At 46.3% G+C, this 21,578-nt stretch overlaps 1 protein-coding gene across 1 annotated transcript in view; it reads right to left on the bottom strand.

Annotated features, from left to right (window-relative positions):
- ADAP1 (ArfGAP with dual PH domains 1) overlaps positions 1-21,578 on the bottom strand; it is a 110,046-nt gene that overhangs the window by 6,481 nt on the left and 81,987 nt on the right. Inside the window, exons 5-8 of the mRNA XM_026650727.1 lie at positions 19,994-20,106; positions 14,559-14,705; positions 4,406-4,489; positions 1,278-1,340 (exon numbers count right to left, since the gene is read on the bottom strand). Coding sequence (XP_026506512.1) covers positions 1,278-1,340; positions 4,406-4,489; positions 14,559-14,705; positions 19,994-20,106 — 407 coding nt within the window. The remainder of the gene's footprint in view (positions 1-1,277; positions 1,341-4,405; positions 4,490-14,558; positions 14,706-19,993; positions 20,107-21,578) is intronic.

Raw genomic sequence — 21,578 nt, 5'->3', positions numbered from 1 at the left:
AAAAAAATCCCACCCCTAAGCGACATAGTGATACCAGTACAAAAACCAGGTGCAGATCAGGCCTAAAGGTTTTTTCATGCATAGATGACATTTGCCACTATGAAGAAGGCCAGCACGAGGTCTATGCCTACTGGGCTTAAGCAGTGTTTACGCCATGTGCTAGCTCTCTGCATGGGGATGAATTTCACCCATGTATGAAGAGATGATTATACTGTTCAAAATGCTCCTCCTTCACCTGATTGTGTCCCCACTGCAGCTGTGCACTCCTGTGTTAATGAATTTGGGGGGTGGGGGAGTGATCTCATATAATAGCTACCAAGAAGAGGGGGTTCTGAGTCATAAGCGGTTAGCCCATATACTAGAGAGTGTGAAAACGGGCATTTACTTGGCAGGAAAGGTGAGAGTCCAGCTTCAACAGTGGAAGCATTTCCTTGCCTTCCCTTTTCCCCAGAGGGATATAAAGCCCAAAGAGAAGAGTCATTACTCAATTCTTGGCACAGTAGGAGATTTTATTCTCTTTTTTTCACTTGCTGACAAGGATGCCTGAAAAGCCAAACCCGCTCCCTGGTTGGAGACTGGCAGTGAATCCAGCGATGTGGGCATTTCCCACGTACGCAGCAACCCGTTGTGCTTTCACAGAGGCCTTGAACGCCTTCAGACACCCCTTTTCCTGGCTGCCAGCTGTGCAGGGGAACCTCCCATTCTGCAGGCATGCCAGCCACATGCCCTCCATTCCGAGGGGGTGGGGAAAGGCACTACAGAGTAGCGAGCAACGGCGGCTCTGTGCATGGGATTTGCTGGGAGCGCGGTGAGGGGGTTGAGCCGGTGGATCTGTTGGTTCAGAACACCATGAAGTGGGGGCACAGTGATATGGAACGGTTGCACGTGCTACCTCTGATGTGGGGCTGATGCAGGGAGAGAGAGGTTGAATCTCTCAGTCCCACACCAAGTTCTTTTACTCGTGCATTGCACGGGAGAATGTGGATTTTACCTTTAGGCTCTCTCTAGCCCGCTTACTAAACTATAAGCGCACAAGAAAGTGCAATGAATAGTGGAAACAAGGGTGGGTAGCGGGGAGAGCACAAGAAACTGGGATATAAAATCCAGTGTGGGGTGCAGAACAAAGAGATAATTTCAAAGGCATTGAATTGTCGGTATGTGGCTGGATTTCACACTTTAACCCTCCCAAAGCACATCTGCCCCACTGTTATGTGGATCACAACGCAGTACAGAACAAACTCATTTTTGGTATGAGTACAAAATACATGACGTCCCACCTTTGGCCCAGTTTTTTCCATGTAACCTTCCTTCAAGTAGTTCCTAGAAAGCTTTGGCACCAACTAGAGTTGTCAAAATAAGAAAGCAAAAAAAAGTACAATGTTAGTGCACGTTAGACAGATGGAGACGTGATGTGTTGCAGACACAGGCTTACGTGATGTCATGCCAGAGCCCCCAGTTATCATTTCAATGGGAGCTTATGGAAAAAAATGCCAAGAGAAAGAGTTACCTACAGCCCACATACAGGCTGGGGACAGCTTATGACACTGCTCTCAAGGCATACTAAAGTGGATTTATTTATTCCTATTGTTCTCTCATCTTCCCATAAGAATTTTTCAGTTTCTTTGACCCCGTGTTAGCTTTGTAATACAGGTATGACTACACTGCAAAAAAAACCCAAAACACCCGGCCACTGCGAGTCTCAGAGCGCAGGTCAGCTGACTCGGGCTCGCATTTCGGGGCTAAAAACAGCAGTGTAGACATTCCTGCTCGAGCTCTGAAACTTGGTGAGGGGGGTGGGTCAGAATATTGAGAACTGGAGGCCTTAAGTTAGGTTTATCCATCGTCTGGCACCCAAATAAGTGGCCTCGTTTTCACATGTACAGAGAACTCACTAGCTCCACTGACTTTCATGAGGACTACTGGGTGCTCAGCGCTTTTGAAAATCAGGCCACTTATTTAAATGTCAAACTATAAACTTAGGACCTAACTTGAAGCTCCCAGTTGTTAAATTCTTAGCTAAGAGCTCTCTGAGGCCTAATCCTGCCCCCCATTAAAGTCAACAGCTGGACTCTCTCCGATTTGTCCACATCCCTTCTGTACTGAGGGGACCAAAACTGGACGCAATGCTTCAGGTGTGGTCTCACCAGTGCCAAATAGAGGGGGATAATCACTTCCCTGGATCTGCTGGCAATGCTCCTACTAATACAGACTTGGGAGGTTCTCATCGCAAAGGGTGTTTTGCTGGAGTAAGGGCTGAGTAAAACTCAGGGCCTGGTTTTGTAACCCTTAAACAGGAAGGTAGCCCCAGGGACACCAACAGGCTACTCGCCGGAGTAAGGACTGCAGGATCGGCCCCTAAGAGCTGGTCCCAGATCATTTTCACATCAGGTATGAGCCCCAGACACCCAGTTGTTCTCTCCTTTCCTCACCTGTTCTCAGATCAGTATGACCCAAAAGCTCATACAGAAGAACCACAAGCTCTAATATGCCATCTGCCTTTAAAGGCTGTTCCACATGTCTGTGAACTCCCCTTTTGCTGAGATCTACTCAACAATAATTACCAGGGCCTAGGTTATTTTTAAAAATGCTTGGTGCAGATGAGCTGCTAGCTGTGAGATCTCTGCAGATGAATGCGTGAGGCTCTTTAAAAAGAAAAGTGAGACTCACCAGCAAATGGAGCTGACAGGGCTGATTAAACACTTCTCACCTTCCCCCACTCCCAGCCTCGCATTTAAACAAGTTATTTATGGCAAAGCTTTAAAAATTATATTCCTGTGACATGTAATTCCGTCTAACAAAAGGCTCTGATAAACCAGTTATGTGATCACATAAAAAGCACCCTGGAGAATCCCACAGCCAGGTTGCAGAGATCCTGAATATCTTAATCTCCAGTCTTTAGACTGGCCGCCAGCTGCTTTCAGAAAGTAGTTTTGTCTTGACTGGAAAGAACCTTTATCACTTCAAGATTCTTAACTCTTTGCCGCCAAGCATCATGCTAAGCTGCATCCAGGGTGCAGTATTTTTGTGTGCAAAGTGTCCTTTCTGTTGGACACAGACTTTCCTCGTGCAGCAGGGACGGGCCAGCTTAAACCATTATAAAAGGCTGCAGGTTTCTTAAAAGGTGTAGTTTGTGGTTCTTGTGTCTATATCAAAATATCTACCGTACCTGTCTCCTGAAGCACTTGGCCTGATTCTCATTTCCATTTAGGCCGCTTTACACCACTCTAGCAATGTAAAGGAGCCTGAAAGTGGGTATAAATTCCAGTAATACCCACTGTAAGATGCCTTAGTGTAAATAACAATAAGGTCTGATCGAGTTTTCCACCAGCATAAAAATACGAGAATTTTACCTTCCAAGGTCATACATCCAGGCTTGCAAAATTCTACTCACAACCTAGCCCCACCAGGTAATCATTTCTTTTGATGAGCACGTAAAATCTCATTAGTTTTTCTTCTGTTGTCAATGGTATTGGGAGAGCAACCAGATTTCTAACATTAATCATCATGCGAATGGCCAGGCAAAAAGATTTTGTGTTTAGGGCCTTGTGAATTTTCATGAGAATTTTATATGGCAGTGTACAAACAAATTTAAACAGAATCAAGTACTTAGAGATGGAAAAGTCTTATTAGACAAAGCTTACACTACAGTGACTATAATTATGCGGCATTTGCACTGCGAGTACAGAGTAATTATGCTTTTCAGTACCAATATTACCATTAGTTCATACAATCATTAGTTAGTTAATGCAAGTGGATTCTAAAATACATGTATTAGGTATAAAACCAAGGAGGTAATAGTGCATAACTCAATCATGTTGTTAACTTGGTGATTATATGAATTAGTGGTAATTACACATATCTAAAAGCAAAACCATCATGTAATTAAACTGTAATTGCAGTGTAACTACAATGTAATACACTCATTATATTATAAGGGTAACTCATCCTAATATTATACTATATTTTGTGACTATCCCTGCAAATTGTAGCTAGATCATCAATTCCAGCCTCCAGCAAATTCAAGGCAGACTCTTGCAACAGAAGCTGCATCAAATTGTAAAGCAACACTGCACTTGATCTCAGCCAGAAGGCCAGGTTTTGGTAAGACACTCTCCCCCTCACCGTTTTATTTTAAACTCCTTTTTAAATGCGTAGCTTTGTAGCAAGCAGCCCTTTACAACCACAGAAACAGGATCTGGCACAATACAGAGAATGCAGGAATTAAAATGTACACCCCCACCGCAGTTTCTGTGGCTAGATGCAGTAGCAGGTGCTGCACCTGGACGCTAGTTCCCAGTAAAATCATTTTAACATAATAATTGTAAAGCAGACACTGAAGAATGGAGGGTTCGCCAGGCTTTCCAGCTTGTTAAGGAGATGCTAAAAACGACAAGGAAAAACTCACATCGACATCGCTAGCTCCAGGGAACGCCACTTGTAAATAATGGAACCGTGCTGCACGGATGGCATTGAACCAATCCACTGTTTCCTGATAATGAAAAAGAGAGGCTGGAGTCAGCAAACATACAATCTACACTGTGATCATTGCGGTGATGTTGCTCTGACTTGTCTTCCCCATCATTTTGTCTCCGGGAACAGGGCTCAGCTGCCCTGTGGTTCTGAAGAGGGAGGGCCAGGCAAAAGCAGAGATTTTAAAAATATGCCTAAGCCCCACTGAGTTCAAAGGGTGCCTAAGGGCTTTGCCGAAGAGGGATGGACTTAAGCACGTGCCCCAAGTTAAGCACGTACTCAAGTGCTTTGCTGAATTGCAGCCTAAAGATACAAACAAAATTAAATCAAAATCTAGAATGTAATTCAGTTTCCATGGCTGAATTGCACTACCCAGTATTTCTCACATTCGTCTCAATGGTGTTCTTTGAACACTGTATTCTATTTCAAAAGAAGTTAGTTTTGCTCCTTTTGTATTCCCCCCCCCCCCTTCATTAGCCAGCAGTGATCAGCTTGAAAGACTTGGTAACATTCTGCAGCACAGCGTTCATATTCTATTGGAAACAGTGGAATGACAACTAACCCTTTGAGTACAGGACGAAATATACATGCAGGTGGCAATGGCCACACCTACACTATGCAGTAATCGTTTTCATTAACACATGGGGTGTAGTCAGCAATTACTTCTACAACTGCTTAGCTCAGGACAGGCCATGGGGAGACCCTGTGTGGCAACCACAAGCAACACATGTTCTTCTAGTCAGACTGGAGGCTACAGTCAGAGAACTAACAGAAAACCCCTCTATGTTCACTACAACAGAGACCTGTCTCTTCTCTCCTACATGGGATTGTTATGACGAGGATTGGACAATACAGAACACACAGTATCACAGTGTACAGCTGCCATTTCATTGTACATATGTCTGAAGTCCCTGCACCAAAGCTTACCACAAAGGATTCTTACACAACATTTCATCTGACAGACTGCATTTTATTAGCGCTTTGGTAACATGCAGCAGTCTCCAGATGCCACAACATAAAACAGTCACTGCAGAACTGGGAAGTTCTCAAAACAAAACAAACACAGTTCTATTAGGGTTGAGAAAAAAACTTGTACCGCATGAGTCATAATCCATAGCTCCCAGCCTGCAGCTCAACACCTCAGAGGTCTGATCTCTATCCAGGTAAAATAAGTCAAGCTGGGCCTGGGATTGACTAGGATGTGTGGTTTCCAGAAGAAAGCCCAGGTGCTGCAGGAAGTGAGGTTGGTGATTCAGAAGGTGCATTTATTATTATTTATAATTTGTATTACCATAACACCAAAGAGTACCTGGATACCTGGACCAGGACCCGATTGTGCTAGGCACTGTACAAACACAACAAAAAAGACAGTCCATGTCCCAAAGAGCTTACAATCTAAGGCCTGGTCTACACTACGGGATTAATTCGGATTTAGCAGCGTTAATCCGAATTAACCCTTCACCCGTCCACACTACAGAGCCAGTTAATTCGAATTAAAGGGCCCTTTAAATCGATTTCTGTACTCCACCTCGACGAACGGAGTAGAGCCTAAATCGATTTTGTTAATTCGAATTAGGGTTAGTGTGGCCGCACACCACCGAATTACTGTGTTTAAATTAATGGGGTAGTGTGGCCGCACACCACCGAATTAATGTGGTTAAAAACCGAATTAAGGTGCTTAGTGTGGCCGCGCACAATCGAATTTATACAACCTGTTTCCCAAATTCGAATTATCTAAATTCGGATTAATCCTGTAGTGTAGACATACCCTAAGTGTAAGACAACAGGTGGACATAGACAGAGGGGGAAATACAAGGAAACAATGAGACAATATTGGTCAAGCCTGACAGCCAATGGTCTCAGCACACCTGCAGCCTGTGGTAAAATTTATTATAGGCATCACAGCAAAGGAGAGTTTTAATGAGGGAGCTCTGTGGCTATTTACGGTGAGTTCATCCCAAGCGTGAGTGGCCGTATGGGAGAATGCTTGCTTGAAAACATAACAAGTGAGCAACGTAGGCTGGCATCACTGGCTGATAGAAAGTGGGAGTCAACATTTCAATAGTGAATGAGAGACTATAGGTAGGTTCCAATTCAGCAAAGGACTTAACCATGTGCTTGAGTCTCATTGAGGCCAATGGGGCTTAAGCACATATTTTAAATTCTTTGCTGAATTTGGGCCTATTTTAGGGTTTTATACTGCCACCCATTGCCGTGATTTCTGACCACCTTCCATGTAAAAATCTATAGTAATAGTAAAGTCCTTAATGGACTTCCTGGAGTCTCTAGTACTTTTTCCTTTTTGGAGTAAATTCTCCCTTTGTGTTATGTCTTTAATTATTTAGATTGTACTAATTTCCCTTTTTCCCCCCCAGGCTGATTTGTGGATTTGTTTCTGGAGAGATTTCCAGATCTTGTGCTGTTGGACTTTTTTTTAAGTTTCATTCAGGACATTTTAAATGAATTTAAAAGTATATTACCTGCATCAGTGCACTTTCAACTACTGCATTACAATTCAAAGGTATGGGACAATGGAAGGTGTTCTGGAAGGGATGTCTGACACATGTCTGCATCTCAATAATCATTAGTGTGGAGGAAGATTTTGAAATAACTGCATGTTATTAATACATGTGAAGACTTCACTAACTCACAAGTCTGGAACACTTTAAGTAAGCGAGACTTGAACCTACAATAAACATCTCAAACTCTTTCAAGTGAGGTTGTTTTAGCAGAGGAGAGAATAAATCAAACCTGAAGCCAACTTCTAGGGATGTTAAACTTTTCTATGCTTCAGAGCCAAGATTTTAAAGAGCAGCTAGTGATTTTGAAGGCTTCCATTGTTGGATGTCCAACCTGAGACACCGTAAAGGGGCCTGATTTTTCAGAACATGATGTGCCCTCGAAAACTCACGGGTCTTTTAAGTGTCTCAAGTTCGGCAAAAATAGTAGCACTCAAAATTGCTAGGCATTTTGGAAAGTCTTGGCCAAAGGTCTGAGATTTTACTTAGTCGTCTTTTACTCTTTTATCTGGAGTAACTAAACAGACCCAGCCCTCACCATACCACCAGAAAGAGGAAGAGCAGAAGGCAGTGGAATCTGATGTTAGTGATGAGCAAATTGAGTTAGAATTATGGGAGGGGGGAGGTTTTTTATCAAAATGCAGATGAATAAATACAATGCCACCAAATGGATCAGTAGTTTGCTTGGGATCTCAGGTTGAAGGGTTGCCTCCCTGACCCTTATAATGTGTTATAGTGTTTTATGACATCTTTCCTCCTTACATGGGGGCAGGTCCCCAGCTAGGGTAAATTGTCATTGCTCCATTGACTTGTTTCGTATCTTATTAAACAGCTATCCCAACATAAGGAGGGCAATGGTAAAATCAAGTTTATTCTAGCAAGTCAGAAAAAAAATCTACAGGTGAGTATGGCAAGACAGGAAGATCAACCATCAGGAATTGAAATTAAATTATAAATATAAGGGAAATAATCTCAAAATAACATATCAACCAGAAAAACACGTAAAATTCCTTGCCTATTTTATGACTAAAAGGATGTCTTTTCAACAGCCTCTGAAGAAAAGAGACTCATTTATCGCTTTATGCCTCTAATACCTCAGCAAGCGGAAACGAAGCTATTGACTGTTACATTTGACTTTGGTGGGGTCTCAGCTCTTTGCCACCTCACTTGTGAAGGAGAAAAAGAGCAACTGCCAACGCAGACTCCCACTCCAGATTCTTGACTCTAAGCAACCACATTGTGCCTCCAGCTCCTGACTTGAACCTGAGCATCCATATATTGTGGGCCCAGCCTCAGCTTCATGAGCCCAGGGAAACCTACAACCTTCCAATGTGCCTTCCTACCTGACAGTCCCCGGAATAGCTGGCTCTCAAGCAACAGCTGCTTAAGATATCTGCATCCCCAGTTGTATTAGAGATGCTATGTTGACACCTCTTTCAGTTCTATTGGACCCAGCACAGTCCAGTAACCAAACATTTCAGAACCTTACCAAAGCTCGGTGTATGGCTTCGAAACAGGGGCAGCTTTGGGGAGAGGGGCTCCCCCAACTCATCTCTTCTCTAGCCTGGTAGTAACCCAGCAGCTTGAGGCTTTTCGCCTTCCAAGCAGGGTGTCCTACAGGAGACTTCCTGTAGAGAGGAGCTCAGGAAACCAATTCAGTAGCTAAACCCTGAACACTCCAGTAGCCATATGTAAATGGTGCTGTGTGTGAATGGTCTGGGCTAGTGCCAATGTCACTCAACTCAATTACTCGAATAGGTTTTAATGGTACAATAGACTCAGGAGATTGATTGTTAAAAGTGATCAATTCCCACTCCTCAGCCTTTCCTACCCAAGCAGCGTGCATATTTCAAACAAGACTTTGTCCTTCCACAGCACCTTCCATCTGAGGCGCCAAACCCACTTTACAAACATTAATAAATTAAGCCTCACATGTGTGAGACAAGTAGGCATCTACCGGGGCCATGTCTGCATGAGAGAGCTGAACCAGTTTAATTTAAATCTGTTTTGAAACCAATATAGTTAAATCAGTGCAAACTCCTGTGTGCATGCTCATACTTGTGGCACCTTAGAGACTAACAAATTTATTTGAGCATAAGCTTTTGTGGGTTAAAACCCACTTCATCGGATGCATGCAGTGGAAAATACAGTAGGAAGATACACAGAGAACATGAAAAAATGGGTGTTGCCATACCAACTGTACCGAAAGTAATCAATTAAGGTGAGCTATTAGGTGAGCTATTATCAGCAGGAGAAAAAAAACGTTTGTAGTGATAATCAGGGTGGCCCATTTCCAACACTTGACAAGAAGGTGTGAGTAACAGTAGGGGGAAAAATTAGCATGGGGAAACAGTTTTTACTTTGTGTAATGACCCATCCACTCCCAGCCTTTATTCAAGCCTATTTCAGTTTAACTTAAACCTGTTCCTAGTAGACTAACTAAACAACACAAAAAACCAAACCAATACAAAAAATGCCACCCTTATACCGGAATAAGAATCTTAGGCTACGTCTTCACTACAGGGGGGGGGTCGATTTAAGATACGCAAATTCAGCTACGCGAATAGCGTAGCTGAATTCGACGTATCGCAGCCAACTTACCCCGCTGTAAGGACGGTGGCAAAATCGACCTCCGCGGCTTCCCGTCGACGGCGCTTACTCCCACCTCCGCTGGTGGAGTAAGAGCGTCGATTCGGGGATCGATTGTCGCGTCCCGATGAGACGCGATAATTCGATCCTCGAGAGGTCGATTTCTACCCGCCGATTCAGGCAGGTAGTGCAGACCTAGCCATAGACTCATAGACTTTAAGGTCAGAGGGGACCATTATGATCATCTAGTCTGACCTCCTGCACAACGCAGGCCACAGAATCTCACCCACCCACACAGTGGTTTGCACTGGTTTAAACTCTCACCTTAAGCTATACCAGGGCAACTTGCCCATGTAGATGAGGCCCTAGGTATTTATGCCACACTCATCTCCTGGTTATAGCACCCGAGTCCCTCTGTTATTTGTATTACATTAGAACCTAGAGACCTCAACCAAGTTCAGGACCCCACTGTGCTACGTGGGCTACATAAACACAGTAAGAGACAATCCCTGCAATAAAGAGCTTAACCAGATAAGACAGACAAAGGCTGGGAGAGGAAACTAAGCTGCAGAGAGGTGAAGTGACTATTAGCCTCATTTTGCAGATGGGGAAACTGAGGCCCAGGTAGATGATGTGACTTGAATGAGGTCACCCAGGAAGCCAGAAACAGAACCCCGACCTTCTGAGTCCCATCCTGCCCTTTGGCCAGAAGACCACCCTTCCCTTTTAAAGCTAAACAATATCACCTCCAGCTTTAATACATTTTCCATTTAAAATTTAATACTAGCTTTTAACATTTAGTGCCATTTGAGATAGCAACGCTTTGTTTCAGTGAAAACTCTGTGGGAAACAGTGGGGCTCTTTTCATAACTATTTAACTGGTTGAATAACCATTGAGATGGGCCTGTGATTACTCCACGTTCTGGACTACCCAAGCTCATGAGAGGAGCGTTCTCTTAGAACTACTTGGAGAGCAATCCCAGAGCGCTCTCAGTAAGTTTACCTCCCACCCATTGCATGCTGATGTACGACTGAGCTCCGACACTGCATTAATGAAACCTCCCCCTAGAGCTGGGCTACATTCAGTTCTGAGGGAACATCGCTAACATCGGTCGTTACACTGGGGATGAATGAGGCCCTGTGACAGTAGAGGGAAAAGTCCCAAATCAGGTCATTCCTTTATAGCAGCAGTTCTCAAACTTCATTGCACCGCGGCCCCCGCCCCCTTCTGACAACAAACACGACCCCAGGAGAGGGGACCGAAGCCTGAGCCCACCCAAGCCCCACTGCCCCGGGGGGGGGGGAGGGGGCAGGCAAAGCCTGAAGCCCACTGCTCTGGGCAGGGGGGCCAAAGCTGAAGCTCAAGGGCTTCAGTCCCAGGCATGGGGCCTGCAACCTGAGCCCCGCCACCCAGGGCTGAAGCCCTCGGGCTTTGGCTTCGGCCCTGGGCCCCAACAAGTCTAAGCCAGCCCTGGTGACCCCATTCAAAGGGGGTCGTGACCCACTCTGTGGTCCAGACCCACAGTTTGAGAACTGCTGCTTTATAGTCTACACAAAAACAACAGCTCAGCATATAAAAGCTACATCAGAGGTCTGATTCTCCTCTCACTCACCTGAAGAAGAGCTCTGTGTAAGCGCAAAACCTTGTCTCTCTCACCAACAGACGTTGGCCCAATAAAGATATGATCTCACCCACCTTGTCTCACCGTTGTAACGCAGGAATAACTCCAGGGCGAGAGGAGAATCAGACCACAAGAACAGACAAAGCCACACAAACCACTTCTTTTATGAGGCTGTTCAGCAGGGAGTTTATCATTTTAAAAGAAAAAAACCTAGCCTTGTCTGGGTTTTCCCGTATGTTTCATCTTGTCTGTATCTGTCTTTCAGCTGTTCGGGACAGGGAATGTTTCTATTTTGTGTGCTGTACAGGGCCAAGTAGATCATCAGCACTAAACCAATCATAAATAGTCATGATAACATCTACGTCTTTCATAAGCAGGAGTCGCTGGAGTAAAATTGTTACCAGGGAATTGACTGTCCATGACATGAGTGACACCTTGCCATGTTGAACAGCTACCTCGTGATCAGGTTCATCACCTCCATTGTATAGGACTCTGATACCTTGTCACAGCTTTCACATGTGGGGCAGTGGGAGTTTTTGGGGAGAGCCCCTGAGGGGGCAGCTCATTGAGATTCAGAAACACACTGCACTATTAACTGTGACTGTCTCCTTGCGCGCTGAGCAATGAACTGCAGTGTGCTAAGACGGAGAAGCCACCGCCACTTGATTCAGACCACTAGGCTAAAGAAACACAGCTCTGCAAGTATATCACCAAAGCAATCACAAGGTATGCAGACATAATCAAGCACCCCTTCCTGCCTAAGGCAAGACCCACCCGTTTAAAAATGGGGAATCGGTGTTTGCTTTCATCTATCCGTCCATCCATCCTTTGCTAGACAGAAGAGCGAACACCATGGAAGCGCATCATTCTACTGACTAATTTGACCGGACACATTAATTGCTGCCTACAAGGAGGGTCAGAACTAAGCAGGAAGCCAATTCAGATCCACTGCAGCGCAGCACAAAAGCAAAAAGGTGTTCTCAAGAATTACCTCACCCTGAATCTGTCACAGGGGAAGAGAGATCGCTTTTGTTACAGATCTATCAATGAGGCATTGTTTCCTATTAGCACCACGGGCCTGTTTTGTCTGGAGATGAGTTGGGGAGTGAATCTACCCTGCATCTGGACCGCTTGCCACTAGGAAAGCTGTTGGATTTACGAGGTCTGTGTGGACAGATAGTGAGCAACTGGTTAAGCAGCAAGGTGATCCTTCTCCTGCAGGAATGGCTAGTACTGTGAAACCCTGCTGTGCTAGTCTGACAGTCCCTGCTTAGTTTCACGCAGTGTCCAAGGATGAAGGCAGCTTGACAACCAAAGGAAAATCAATCCATAAACATGACAGCTGTGGGCTTTAATTTGATGACCATTTCAGGGTTGGCCTTATGATCCAGTGGGTTCCAAGTAGCTGCGGGAAGGAAATACGGTTGCGAGATGGCTCCTGTCACTCCGGTCCCACTCTCTGAAACGACACCAGTGATGGGAGCCAACCACTGGATCCTATGAACTGCTAAGCTCCTTGGGTCTGGATAGTGACTGACCACTGCAGAGGCAATGCAGGGTCACACCCCCCCCTCCCGATTTCTGCCTCCTATTTAGCACAGAGTTTTTCAATTCTGTGGAGCGCACCCCCCTGAAAACCGTCACCTCCTGCCAGGAACCGGCAGATCAGAACCTGCTGGGAGCCTCCTGGCCCACTTGGGCCCCTGGCTTTCCGCTCTAAATGCGCTCTGCCCCCTTGATGCATTTTTGCCTCTCCCGTGAGAGCCTGTCGCCAGCCAGCGATGCCCCCTGGAGCTGGCCCCTGGCCGCAGAGCCTGGCTGCCACTAGAAGCTCCCTGAGGCGCTTGTTCGCTGCTGCCCTGACACTCCTGGCTCTGCTGCTGCTCCTCAGCCCAGAGGCGACACGTGGGCGGTAACATCTCCCTCCTCCCTCCACCATCAAGAGTTACCTGTCGTCTCTGGATCCCTGCTTCTAAGTCTGGGTCTCTCCGGTGCATTCTGAGGTGCAGACCCTGAAGCCTCTGTCCTCCTGATCCCCCCAGTTGTTTGGACACATTCCCTGCCAGAGACCACGTGGCTGCGGGAGCTCTGGTCTTAGTTATACCCTTCAGGGACCACATGGCAGTAGAGCAAGGCACACAGGCTTAGGAAAGGGATTTTTCACACACACACACACACACACACACACACACACAACACTTAAGAAGGACAAGAGAGTTACAGCTCTACGGAAAATCACAAACTGCTGAACACCCCCTCCGGCTGATCTCATCCCCTTTGGTGAGCCCAAGTTAGGTCCTTAGGGAAGACACGGTACCTCCAGCCACAGCTCCTCTGCTGGGCTCTCTCTTCCTGGAGATGGAACAGCTTCCTTTGGCTTGGAGGAGGAGCACACCTTTTGAAACAATCTCTGCCCCTCTAGCTCAGGTGGTCAAGCCAGGAAACAACAATTCTCTCAGCCAGGTGTGTAGGCTGGAGGAGATCCAGACCCCTCCACCCTCCAACTGGTTTTGGCATCGAATGTCTATTCAAAGTCACTGGCCCTATGGGGGGCAGCCCCATTGTTTCACCAGAGGAGAGCCACTCAGTCCGGATGGCTCTTGATGACAGCCTGTCGCAGCTTTCCAGACACAGCTTCCCCACTACGTCACGTTCCTGCGACAGAGTGGATGATCTAATCCAGAGCGACGGTTCCAATTACAGATTGTGTTCACACAACCCAACGGAATTCATAACTGGAGGCAGACATACCCCCCCCAAACTGTCGCAACTGCCTCTCCAGTCTGGCTGCCACACAGCTGAGGGGGAAGTGGGTTAGGACTGCATTTTGGGGTGCCCATGGGCAGCGCTGCTCTTACATATATTTAGAGAGACAAGGTGGGTGAGGTAATATCTTTTATTGAACCAACTTGTTGGTGAGAGAGACAAGCTTTTGAGCTTTTACACAGTACATGCATTTATTTAGAGGCATTCAGGGACCACTTGGTTTCTTCCCTCCCCCTCCCCAGGAGGCTCTGCCTCTTCTGCCCCTTCTATTTGCTTCCTATTAAATAAAAAGAGAATTTTTATTGCCACTAACCCTGTGGTTCCATTGCTTGGAAGGCGCTAGGCAAGGGGGCACCGGATGTGGCTGTTCTACTGCATCTAGGCTGGGGTGACCAAATGTCCCCATTTTATAGGGACAGTCCCGATATACGGGGCTGTGTCTTATACCGGCGCCTATTACCCCCACCCCCGTCCCAATTCTTCGCCCTTGCTATCTGGTCACCCTAAGTGCATCCCTTAGACCAGGCTCTGTGGAAGCACCCATGTCACCTGGGACCTAAACCAGCCTATTCCGTTAGCTCTGAGCTCTCACCTTGCCATCTTCATGATAGACAAAGATATTCCTTGTGCTGTTGTCCTTCAAGTAAGTGATTTGTAGTCCATGTGGGTTCCCTATTTTTGAAGGCTGGAAAGTCGCATTTAAATGTTCAATCTTCATAATTGCTTTGGGTTCTTTTGCCTGGAAAACACAGTTGAATGAATAAACATCTGAAAAGCAACCAGAAAAGCATCTTTCAAACCAGCGTGCAGTTCATGTAATCAGAAATGCTCCCTATTCAGGCTGCTGGTCAACAAAACGGCCTGGTGATTATGCAGCAAACTTACCTAGCCCACCATGAACGGCTGCCATCAGCTTGGGAAAGCGCTTTGCAGCTCTGGGAAATACAGCAGAGTTGGTGTAATACTATAGCACAAGGGGGAAGGTTCAGGCCAGAAGAGGGGTGAACCAGCTAGGTCACAAGACAAGATGCTGTGCAATACAGTGACTTCAGACATGCCTCCTCCCTAGCACAAGAACCCCCTCTCCCACGCCCTTCTCAGTCACCTTCCTCCTGACTCCAGATTCCCACCGGCATCTTCACCGGACTAGCAAATGGCCTGCATTTTTGCCTGGCTGAGCACTATTACAAATGTGCTCAGCCAGGCAAAAAATACAGACCACTTACCAAATAGGCCAGGATGCTTTCAGCATGCCAAGCATCCTGGACCAGTCCACTGCTGGCCTGGGAGAACGGAACATTATTCCCTTGCCAATGACAATGAATCTCGTATTGCCACGCTATCTGTCTGGATGCAAAGTGCCAGTTTCCACATGGGTCATGCTGTCTCTCCTACACAAACACATTTGTTTGCTTTTAACTGAACTCCTCACATTGCTCTTATCTGCCCCCACACTGGGAGGTCCTTGGGCAGAGCAAGAGACAGCCGAGCACTTTCCAACCCTCGCAAAGGAGGAAAATCATTTATTTCTCTGGTTAGATCTGTTTTACGGATTAGGTCTAAGTAGGAGTCTGGGAGCTGGAACCTCCTGCGCACTAATCCCAGGGCTGACACAGACTCCCTCCGAGGCAACTCACTGAACCTCTGTAGCACAGGTTCCACTCATATGAAGTAGGTCTAACAATTAACCTGCCCCAAAGGGGCCCTCTGTGGATGTAGCTACTGAAGGTGAATAAAGCCATTTGACGATTAAGGACCCTACTACTGTCCACTTGGTACCACTGGTTTTATGCCGCTGTAGCTCCCTTCACTTACAACTGGGTGCAACTGGTGTAAGACAATGGAGAACTAGGCCCTAAAAGTGCTATGCACCGTGCGTCAGAACTTCAGCTGGTGCAAATCAAAGTAGCCCCACTGATGTCAGTCAAGGATCTTGCCCTGTAAGTGCTTTTATTTATTTAGCATGTGCATGGTCGTCTAGCCAAGCACTGGCATCTTCAGTGGCGTGATGCAGTTCTTCCAGGCCACCGCTGAACCTAGTCAGCAGGCATTCATCGACAACATGCGTCATCGTCTGCGTCGCGCCGCAGCTGCACAAAGGGCTGTGATGAAGGCCCCGGCAATACTGGTGGGCTGCACAGAAACCTTGCCCAGTCTGGAACCTGTTCAACAGGGACCACTGGCGATGGGGCAGGTCAAAACCAGGCGGGCAAATTGTGGGGTCGGCGATGAGGGACTGGCTGGGGATTATAACAGATCCATTCCTCTCGCCAGAGTGTTCCTGCCCTAACGTCCTGGCGTGATGGATGAGACCATAATGGGCGACGTGACAGCAAACATGCAGCTGGTGGCTTAAAAAGGTCGTTGTGCAGCGGCAGGCTTGAGTTGGCGCGAACTTTCTCCAGTAACTTGCCAGTGGCAACCTCTCGTCTGATCTGAGGAGGAGCGATATTGCTCAGAACTGGGAGCCATGGGAGTGGAGTCGGACGCAGGGTGCTGGAGATGACACGCATGGCGGCATGTAACTGCGTACCCACCAGTTTGGTGTGTGACGATTGACTCCAAACTGGTGCGCAGTGCTCCGCCACCGAATACAAGATGGCAAGCGCTGACGTCCGCAAAGTTGGAGCACGGGCACCCCATGACGAACCTGGCCAGTTTGCTAAGAAGATTGTTGCGTGTTTTAACTTTAGCTGCTCTTTTCCTCAGGTGGGCATGGTAACTCAGAGTGCCGTCTAAGGTCACACGTAGATAGACCGGTTCTACTTCATGCTTCACCTTCTGACCATTCGGATAAACATTCAGTTCTCGGGTTGCGCTGGCGTGATGAAGATGGAACAAACTGGAGACTGTTTTTATGACACTTGGCTGGAGGTGCCAAGTGCTTTAAGCCCTATGATTAGATGCATAAGAGTGGAACAGCCACTAAACTTGCTGGAAGCCATGTTTTTTCAGCGGTGGAAATTGGCCAGCAGTCTGTATCTATTTTGTTCTAACAGAAACAATGACCAGGAGGCTGGTACTCATTCTTTGTAATCTCTTCTCCCAACTACTTCAACAGTGAATTTACACTAGTCATAGTCCCTTGTCCAACGCCCCTTCTAGGCGAAGATCTCTAAGTGCTCATTGAAATAAGCCTCCCAAGGCCATCGTGAAGTAGGAAAGCATCATTACACCCATTTTTCACAGGGGGCTCAAATACAGCATGGCATGGACCACTTGGTCCTGATCAAAGTTATCCCAAAATAGCCAAGTGCCCCTTCAGAGGAGAGACTGGTGATGATTTTGGATTCCTTGGCTTTAGAGCCAGAAGAAACAGACATGCACTTACTCTGTACAAGTGAGAGCCCATTCCACCTACAGCCAAGAAGAAAAATAAACCAGCTCCCACCTCCTGTAGGTGGCCTAAGATACTTGTACTGAATTCAACGAACAGGCAGTACTTCAAATATATCTAATATGCCTTGGAGATGGCAGCCAGCCAGCCAGCCATGACACAATACACAAGCAGGCCCAATAGAAATGGAAGAATGGGCCTACCAAAATGGAAGAAATGGAACCCTGGAAGAATGGGCCTACCAAAATCCTGGATTTATGAACATCGCTATCTCTGTGGACAGGCTTCGTGAGGGGTTTTTCTTTTCCCATGACTTGGCTTACAACTACTTGCTTGAGTGAGATGCGACGTCTGCCACAATTATTTTTAGGATCTAGGATCACAGCAGCTGATTTTTACCATGTGCATATGGTCAGACTAGCTGAGCTCCTGTATCCCAGTCACCAGAGGGTAAGTCCCCACCTCACAGCGGATACAAGTGTGCAGCCCTGGGCTCATGAAGCCTTACTGTGGTTTCGATGTGGATGTGAGAGGTGGTGGGGAAATCCAAGCAGGGTGGAAGTGTGTGGACAATATGGTTCCCATCACATCTGTGGTTGGTGCTGGCGTCACATTGAGTACCATGAAAGAAGTTTTTAAACCACTGGAGTGGACGAAAGCAACTTCATCTGGGTTACCAGAGACTCTCACTTCCTTTTAGGCTGTGATTGCATTTCTCCCACCCACAAACCAGGACTGCCTCAGAGAGCACGTGGTGGAGATGACGACAGCGATACCCCTCTAAATTAGCCACTGGGAATGGAGGAGAAAGTACCGGGAGAGATGTCTCTCCCTCCATTACCATTCCCCTCCATGACGCCATCGCTCATCAAGCCGCCACAAAAGACTGCTGCTGGTTCGATCCACTATTATTTTAACAGAATTTTTGCCCACGGCTTGTTAACGAAAGATCTTACAATCATTAAGCCCGTACACAAAACGGCTGGCAAATCCTAGGATTGAGGAAATAAGGCTGACATTAAAAAAAGGCTGCAGGGGAGCAGAGGGATAATGCTTGAGGCGCGAGGGAGAGGGATCAGCATTAAAAGTGACACTGTTTCGATGCATCGGCTGGTTAGTATTGAATCTGAATGTCACTCCTGACACCACTAAATGAACTGGCCCAACGGTACTTACAGATAAGCACCAAGATTGGGGTTGGGGAGTTGTGGGGGGGAGTTGTGAGAGGAGGGGGGGAGAGAGGGGGGCGCAGCACTGCCTGGGTTTGACATTAACAAGAGTTCTACTTGGGTGAGAAGGAGAACTGTAGTGTGGGAAACTAACGAGAGGATTTGGGGGTAAAACAAATAAAATAATGTCCAGTGTCCACATCTCACCACATACTTTCATCCAGCATTCATACAGACTAGCTGCACCATCATGCGTTTAATGGCAGCGCTGCCTCCGGCACGGAATACTGTTCAGAGACAGATCATAGAATATGAGGGTTAGAAGGGACCTCAGGAGGTCATCTAGTCCAACCCCCTGCTCAAAGCAGGACCAATCCCCAGACAGATCAGATTTTTGCCCCAGATCCCTAAATGGCCCCCTCAAGGATTGAACTCACAATCCTGGATTTAGCAGGCCAATGCTCAAACCACTGAGCTATCCAGCACAGGTATGTGTCAAGAGCAGGCAGTGGGGCAGGTGGCAAATCAACTTCTCTTCCCTACTGACTGGGGCCCACAGAGGTGCCAGGTTTTCACAAGGACGGCAAGGCACCGCTGGGTTTATGTAAAAAGGCCAGGAAAGCACATTGGATTTCTCTGCTTGGTGAGTGCATGACAGTAAAGTTCCTGTCCATTCATTACAAATGTAATTTTTTTTTAATGGCTCCACGTTTCACTTACAATAGATGAGATCCTCTCCTGAGAAGAAGACAAATACTTCCTAGCCTGACACTGAAATATAAAAAAAACAGATGCATTTTCCTTTATGACTGTTTGTCATGGTCTTTAAGGGAGCATTCAGAATCCAAAGGAGAACTCTTCACTGCCTGCCCCTCTGTGCCCTTGGAGTTTACAAACCAAGGACTGCAGCTGCCGTAGGCTTTCAAATTCCTTCTGCTATCCAAACACCACAGTGGGCGTGCAGCCTCTCCTCTGTTGTGTGATATTGCCGCCACCACAGTGTGGCCCCAGGCATAAAACTGATGTAGAGAGGATTGGCGGCTCCTTATGATCTAGCATCGCAGAGCTAGAGCCAAGAGAAACAGAAAACAAAGATGATGGGATCAGGGTGCTGCAGTACTCTACACATGTGGGCCCAGGTATTTAGATGTTGCTGTGCTCAGTGTTGCAATGCATAACTGATTTAGGAGCCCAAATATTTTGAAAGGGGATTTAGGCACTTAGGAGCCAAACTCTCACTGAGAGTTGATGGAATTTGGCCTCCTAAATCCCCTTTTAAGATGAAATTTTGGCTCCTAAATCAGTTCAACATTGTACCACTGAGCCCAGCAATACCTAAATACTTTTACAAATCTGGGCCTTGGGCTTTCGTTCCTAGAGCAGTAGAAGAATAAACGACCTGGCGCCTTTGAAAAGTTAGTGACTCCTTATGACAAAATGGTTCCATGGGGACTGTTTGATCAAAGACAAACCCACGTGAACAAAACCTCTGGTGACTGTGCTGTGGCCCCAGATGCTTACATCATTTTTGTTGAAGTACTTCAGTGCGCCTTCCCGTTCTGATAACACAAATTTTCTGCTTAAGAACTGCCCATTGTCACGTCCTCTCTTCCAGAGAAGCCCTTCTCTGTACCCTGCAAAGGAAAGAAATAACAGAGAATCATGAATGAAAAGTTTTGTTTTTTAAAGAGAAAAGCTGAAAAATGAACATTTTACAAGACACAGAGCTGACAGGCCACAGAGCCACCTTTCCCCTCAGACGTGCCTTCCTCACTCTGCTCTCTCTCTCTTTCTTTTGTATCTTGGGCTTCAAAGGTCGCCAGTCTTTGATACCGCGATTTGACAGGCGGTCTGGGATTCGCACTGCCCATCGCATTCAGAGACACTGGGGAAGCCTTCAGAGACACTGCTGAGTTCTTTCATTGGTTCCCAATACACCAACCTCGCCAGAATGTCTCACCCCATGAATCTTGCTCATTTTGCTTGCGCAAGGAGCCCTTTGGAGCATAACTGAGGCAAGCAGGATCTGGCCCCAAGTGTTGACATTACTAAGGAATCAGAGGGAAAAAATAAAACCCAGTTCCCGGTGGATAGTTGTTGATAACACAGAAAACCACAAGGACATAGCTGACTGCTTTTGGAGTCTGTCTGCTCAGATAGGACCCGGTGAAGCCAATGGGACTATTTCCAAATACCTTAACAAAAAAACACAGGGAAAAAAAACCCACTTACAAGCTTTTCCACTGACTTCAGTGGACTTTGGATCAGCACCTGGCTGAGCCATGGGACACTCAACTACTTTCTCCCGCTTTGAGCGGGTCCATCCAGCTCTGAGGTTCTTTAGCAAGACATCACAGGGAAGCATGCGCATAACCCTCAGTGGAATACAATAGGGACTATCACTAGAAGAAACAGCTTTCACCACCCATATTGTTCCTGTTCGGTTTCCCCACACCGCTTTCACCAGCACTAAAGTCCATCCAAGGATTTTGTTTTCGCAGATTATTTTTAAAACAAATCAGGAAAAGGCTGATTTTTATCCTGCCTCAGCGTTCCTGAACAGCAAACACAATGGCAACTAACCACTGCATGCCCTTCTCCAGTGGCACAACAGCCGGAAGGTGCAGCTTAGCCAGCCAAAGGATAACATTTTAAGCACTGTCCTTACTTTACAACATTATTTGTTTGTTTGTTTGTTTTTTACAAGCCTTTTCCTACACAAGCACTATAAATACTGATCGAGCTGTTTGATGCTCTCCTTCAGTTTGAGATCTTAATTATCAAAATATTCCCGTCGAGATTTCTCTCTCAATTTCTCTTCTCTGTTCTATTTAATTTTTATTATTGACTCTCAGTAGCTAGGATTGTAAAGCGAAAAAATTAAATGCTTTTTAACTTGTAACTAAGCTCTCTCTATATGCAAAGTAGCTACAGTATTAGTAGGCAGACTGTTATCTGTATGCACATTATAAAACGGCAATTTACAGAAATGCCATCCTGGGAGTGTATTTCAGAAATTTCTACCAGTGACTGTTATTGTAAATGTCCATCACCAAGCCAAATTTATATAAACCAAAGACAAAAAAAAAAAAAAAAAAAAAAAAAA

This window comes from Terrapene carolina, unplaced genomic scaffold (genome assembly GCF_002925995.2).
Source record: "Terrapene carolina triunguis isolate 2854851 unplaced genomic scaffold, T_m_triunguis-2.0 Scaffold93, whole genome shotgun sequence".
NCBI classification, from domain to species: Eukaryota; Metazoa; Chordata; order Testudines; family Emydidae; genus Terrapene; species Terrapene triunguis.
This window is presented reverse-complemented; position numbering and strand designations above follow the sequence as displayed.